This window comes from Rhizophagus irregularis, chromosome 13 (genome assembly GCF_026210795.1).
Source record: "Rhizophagus irregularis chromosome 13, complete sequence".
In the NCBI taxonomy this organism is placed as follows: Eukaryota; Fungi; Glomeromycota; class Glomeromycetes; order Glomerales; family Glomeraceae; genus Rhizophagus; species Rhizophagus irregularis.
Genome location: NC_089441.1, coordinates 1772856 through 1779230, shown reverse-complemented (window position 1 = coordinate 1779230; position 6375 = coordinate 1772856). Strand labels below are relative to the sequence as shown.

The following is a 6375-nucleotide window of genomic DNA, read 5'->3' as shown; positions in this document are numbered from 1 at the left end:
GAAGACAAAGATTCTTTGGAGTTAGACCTATAGTAGTTTTGGACTTTTGGTATGACATATCATATGATTATAATCATCAACAAGCTTAGTTAGTAAGATGAATAATACCCACTTGTTTTTCAAAGTAAAAACTGACTTGCCATGGACAGTTAGTCTAATTGAAACACTATCATGATGCGCATTAATGTCCTCTGTTTTTTTTGGCTTGTTAATACCTGATTTCCAACAATTGTAACTAATCATAGCAACGAATAACAGATTTATCATTAGCATCAAGATCTTTTTGACATTTTCTTACAATAAATCCATGCTGTTTTGCATAAGAATCAACTACATATTGAATCATATCCCAATCTTTAAATGAACCTCCAACTTTCATTTCAATAGCATCATTCTTACTATCATCTATAATATAGATTCCAAATTCATCCGTTTGAGCAAAATTATTATCTAACTAATAGAGAATTAGTTTGTTGTGCTAAAGGCTTTTGATAGTTTATGTAAAACCCTTTCATTAGGTTCTGTTAAAGTTAGTTCATTAGTCTCTAAATTTAATATAGCAAACATAACAAAATGTTTCAAAATTATCAAAAAATAATATCATACCTTAATATATGATGAATAAAGATAGGAGTTGAAAAATGATATTAGAAGGAAAAGGATGAGGTAAATAGGAAAGAGAAATGCTTATATGACAAACAAAGGAAAGAGAAAAAGTTTATGAAAAAAGAAATAAAAGCTTATGGGAAAAAAAAATGATGAAATTAGATAAATCAATAAATGCTTATATAGTTACAAGCCACTGGTAAAAATTACCACTGGTAATACGTAGTAATTTCCTTTCTAGCAAAGAACGATTTGATAATGTAAATAAAATTTCATGTTGTTTACGTGAAAAATGGAGGCTACACAATCCGGTTTGGGTGAGGATGTTCATTTTACTTAAATAGATCTTGCGATAAATTCCGTAAAATTCTTGAATTTGTCAGCAGGACAGGTAATACAGATTCAGGCTAAACCAGCATGAGGCGCAAGCATATTGAACAGAAACGGAAGAGATTGACAAATTTTTAACCTAAAGCAATTATTAAGCGTCGCGGCATTACCCGAGACCTGGAGGTCCAATGTTGATCATTTTTAAAATTAATATAAATACAACATTCAATCGGGTTTCTGACACTTTATTTAAAAATGGAATCAGAGTTATATTTAGAAGTTTGAAAAACCTTTTTTCGAAACAAAAGAAAATCATGATGTTATCATATACGCTGGTGAAGAACAGAATCAAAAAGTAATTTATGTCAATCAAATTGTTTTTCGTACCGCATTTTCTAATAATTGGGCAGAGAAAAAAAATGGTAAATACAGTATATTTTTAAGAAGTCTAATATTTTGCCACATACCTTCAAAACTATTCTCAGGTATTTATTATTGTATTATATGATTTGTTATTAATAATTATTAAATACGATATCTAAATTACTTCAAAATAATTTATTAAAATCAATAGGTATCTATATTGTGGCCAAATTGATTTAAGCAGAAAGAATGGATCAGCTTATTAATTGCTACAGATGAACTTGGATTACAAACGTTTAGTGAACACGTTCAAGAATATTTAATTATTAATCAAAAAAAAATTTTACACCGAAGAACGATTGTTTGGAAATAATTTGTCAACATCCGGATATTTTATTCAGTGACGACATTGTTTTGAAATTATCAGCGAAATTATGGGAGTTATTACTTCAACGAGATGATCTTCTGATGAATTATGGAATAGCTTGATCAGATGGACTCATGCACAAAATCCTACTGTTAATAGAGATCCTTACTATGAATGGACAAAAGAAGAATGTGCTTTAATGGAAAGAACAATATCAAGATTTGTTCCATTGATTAAGTTTCATGACATTGACTCAAAAGAATTTTTTGATAGGATAATGCTTTATAACAAATTGTTATCAAAAAAACTAAAACATGTAATTCATGGTATCACTTACAAACAAATAGGATTTTTACTTCACATAAATCAATACAAAATTTACTAATAGAAAGCATTTTGCATTATTTTCAAATTGGATAGTCCATATAAATTCAATCTTATTATAGATATAGAATAATCAATCAAATTCTAACAGGCAAATGTCACCAATAATAGAAATGTTCTCGAAACATATTAAATATATTATTTTTAATAATTGCTTTAATTAAATTGAAAGCAATTTATTTAATTATGTATTGCAATTGTAATTTTGCTTATAAAAGTTTTATTAACCATTCAATGTTAACATTGTAATATACGATAATTCTTTAATTAAGAAGTTCTTTAGCAGCTTTTAACCATAATACGCTAGGATCTCTTGCACTTATTTCATCATGATAAAATCTATGTTCAGCAGGTTTATACACAAATTCTAATACATCTTCTTGATTTACATTATCTTTATTAACAACATCATAAGCTTCTTTGAGAGTAAAACCAAAAATAACTCTAATCGAAAATGGGGGAGGAATTAAATCTGCAAGTGTTTCATTTTGTAATAAACCGACGACATCTAATTCAGCAATTAATTCTTCAAATTCAAGAACCTGTCCACCAGGAAATGAAGAATAAGATAATGGTGTATCTTTATAACCGCCAACAGCAACAGTGCTGACATTATTTTTTATTGCCATACGTTGGGCAATTGAAGAGCATGATGAACCGCAATATCCATCTGTCAATATGATCATATCTTCGCTCTTCCATTCATACTTATTAAAAAAGTTTCCTGATAATAATTCTATAAATAAGTTAAGTCTTTCTGAATATCTATTAACAAATTTTGATGTGTATTGAGTAGAAGTACCACCTCTTAAGTATGTATTATTTCCAATAAATTCTTTAACGGTATGAAAATGGTCATTTATTGCCGGATTTTTGTAAGAAAAAATATCAAAAGGAGAACCGATGGCAGTTACGCTGTATGCTGTTTCCGCAGCCCATCTTGCAATACTTTCTTTACTGCTTATGTTAACTAATGGAGGAATAAGTGATGCATCAATAAAATCTTCATGCACAGATTGTGATGTTGCTTGAAAAAATGCTTCACGTGATAACTCGGTAACAACCATATCAAGATTGAATGATGGATCAGTTTCTGGAAACAATAAATAAACGATAAATAATGCTAATTCTAAACTTCCACCTGGATTTCCACTAAAGTCTAACACCAGCTATTGAGGTAAAAAATTGTTTAAAAGGGAGTCCAAAAAAATTGAACAGTTAAATGATTAAGTAATATAATAATACTTACTTTTTTAACACCTTCTTTTTCTAATGAATTGAATCCATTTTGTAATTCAAACATTTCATTAACGAAATTACCATCTGGAGGTAATACGCTTGTAAGAACAATCACTCCCGTCTTATTATCACTTAATACGAAAAATTTAGCAATTGGTGTTTTGTAAACCATTTTACATTCACTCATTTTATAAATTTTTGGTACTACTGTTTCAGCATTGGGCGATGTGAGCTCAATGCTATTATTTAATTGGCAAAATGTATTCCAATAATCTTTTGATGTATTAAATATGTTAGATGCTAATGGTCTAATTTTCCATTCTCTAGTAAATTTTTTTGAAGTATCATTTGCACATTTAAGAGCATATTCCACTGATGATTGCTTGGGAAGTTGATTTCTAATTGTGAAGCTTCCAGGGGATTCTATCAAGTCGCCATTTTTATTGAATGTTACCCCTGATAATGCAAAATTAAATCTTACTCCTGAATCTCTACTTATAGGTAACGTATCTGCGAATTCTTTAATGACTTCTATTGAAGGCCTTCCATCAATATGTGTTACCTCACAATCGATTGTATTTTTATCTAATTCGTCTGCAAATATTTTAATTACTTGCTTATCATTATTAACTGCAGAATATAATGAAAGTTGTTGATTATATATGAATATAAGATAACAAGCTGGTCGAAATTTTAAATGATTATCTTTCATTTCATCGATTAAACTAACTATATCAGTCTAAAGTAAGAAAAAGTTTAATTAATATAAATAATAATTTTTAAATGAGATACAAAAGTGTATTTACCATGAATTGATAATCTGTTTTATAATTATTTGATAGCAATGAATCTAGTTCTTTAACTAAATCAATAGCTCTAAAAGAAAATCCTTGTCTTGGCTGTTCTTTAGCTTCTGATAAATATACATAAAATCCTTGAAGTGTCTTCTTTAGCGTTTCGATTGTCTGTAAAGAAAAATATTTATTAATGTATAAACGATATTTTGTAGTGAAAATAATTTAAATTACTTTTTGTGCTAGGTTCTTATCGTACGGAAATGATTCAAAACATGCTTGAACGTCAGAATGTTTTACGCTAAAATATGAGTCTTTATTAGATCGTTTAATATCATTGGCCAATCTCCCACATGCGTCATCATTTGCATCACATGGATCTAGAAGAAATGCGATTATCGCGAAAATTAAAATGTAAAGAATATTAAAAGTTGATTTCATTTTGTTTAGAAAATTTTCAAAGAACGTTTGAAACCTTAAAATAAACATGTCCAAATATGTACGAAAGATCTACTACTTTTTATGCTTAAAAAATTTGCACAGTAATAATTTAATCACAGCCTCGATTGATCAAAATAGGCTATGCTAAAATTTGTATTTTTTTAATTTTCAAAATAAAAAGCCTTTTAATGGATAAAGAGAATTCTTCTGGCTTAGCCAACGGAATAATAACGGATTTTAATCCACAGTACGCGTTAAATTCTTTAATAAACAAATCACTTTACCATATAAATAAATTCATAATAAACTTTAGTACTACATAACGAGTGGCTTTGTCATACTTACACCATGGAAAATCCTTGGAGAAATAAAATAAATTTGTAATTCAATTAGAGGCGTGGGACCTTGTCAGAACTCAGAAATATATATTATTAATGAAACTATGAATTTATCTGAAGTTTGATTTATATCTATGGTTAGATAAAATAGTAACACTGGCGTTAGACATGTATAGAACAATATAGGTTACAATTAAACTTGGGTTCCGAAACTTCTGCCGAAATATATTTGGGATTTGACATATATTTTCGGAATTTTACCAAAATCCCAGTTCCCAAATCCCAAATTGCTGCCAAAATCCCAATTGTTCCCAAAATCCCAAATTGTTACCAAAATCTTTTTATTTAAAGTAATTTTCTGGATTCATTAATATTAGATATGCTTTTAAATTAAATAATGATTCATCATATATTGTATGGGTAAATTAATTTAGTTAATTTGGCTACAAGTTTTACAAATTACCGAACTCTAGATTTAGGCAACAATTGGAATTTCAGTAACAATTTGGGATTTCGGCAACAATTTGGGATTTGGAATTTCAGCAATTAGTATATGCCGAAAGGGGTTTTGATTTCGGTATATTTCATTCAAGAATCTACCCAAACTTAAAACTTCTAACTCTAATTTTTTCACTTTATCTTCAAACCCTGTGTTATGGTAAGGTTGGACTATTGAGTAAGCATTATGTCAAGTGATGTTATTTTTTTTGCAGTTGTATTAGGTTTAGGTGCTTCTCTCATAAGAATATGCAGGGATGGGTTATATGCTCCCATTAGGCATCTGTATTGAAAATATTTCTGACTGTCTTTGGATTGGTCTGAACTTGTGTCATTGTTATCTTTTGAAATACTTTGGTTGCTTCTTCTTTGCTGATAATATTCATGGGATTGTTTTTGTCACACTTGAGAAAGTTGTGTTTATTAGTACATCTGCAAATTGTACAAATGTTGATTATCTATAGAGTTACAAACAGATTGGTATCACCAACTTTATAGCATTCGACATTATGAACTCTGTGTTCCAGTTCAGTTAAGATGATTGCATATCGTAAACTATGTCCAGTTGTAGGGTTTGTTGGTACTTGGTATAGCAGGTTTTACCTTTAATATTCTTGACGAATGTAGAGAGATTTCTAGCAGTTGTGACAGGTCCTAGATCTTGAATTCTATAAGAAGTGGATGTTCTTCTAACTATTTCTTCTGATTTCTAGTTGGCGGGTAAAATTCTAAAATTGTATTGTTCTCTTTCAATAGACCATATATTTTCATAAAAAAGTTTTGGGATAGTAATATCTTTAAACTCTATCATAAATACTCTTTTATAAACTCTGATAAGGTCTTATTTGTAGTCACATACATGACACACTATAACTGTATTATCAATGTATTCATAATGTATTTTAAATCTTGAACAAGTACTATAAGCCCAAAATCCTTGACTGAATTCAATGATTTTTTATTATAACTCAAATCCAGATATCGTTTATATTGTTCAAGTTGCATCATGAATTAA

At 29.0% G+C, this 6375-nt stretch overlaps 1 protein-coding gene across 1 annotated transcript; it reads right to left on the bottom strand.

Annotated features, from left to right (window-relative positions):
- Positions 1-2313: 2313 nt before the first annotated feature.
- Positions 2314-4524, bottom strand: OCT59_004975 (uncharacterized protein; the record flags this gene model as incomplete). Its single annotated transcript, XM_066138074.1, has 4 exons — positions 2314-3219; positions 3300-4028; positions 4096-4254; positions 4318-4524. 4 exons carry the CDS (start codon positions 4522-4524, stop codon positions 2314-2316), a joined length of 2001 nt encoding a protein of 666 aa, XP_065997257.1.
- Between the last annotated feature and the right edge of the window lie 1851 nt (positions 4525-6375).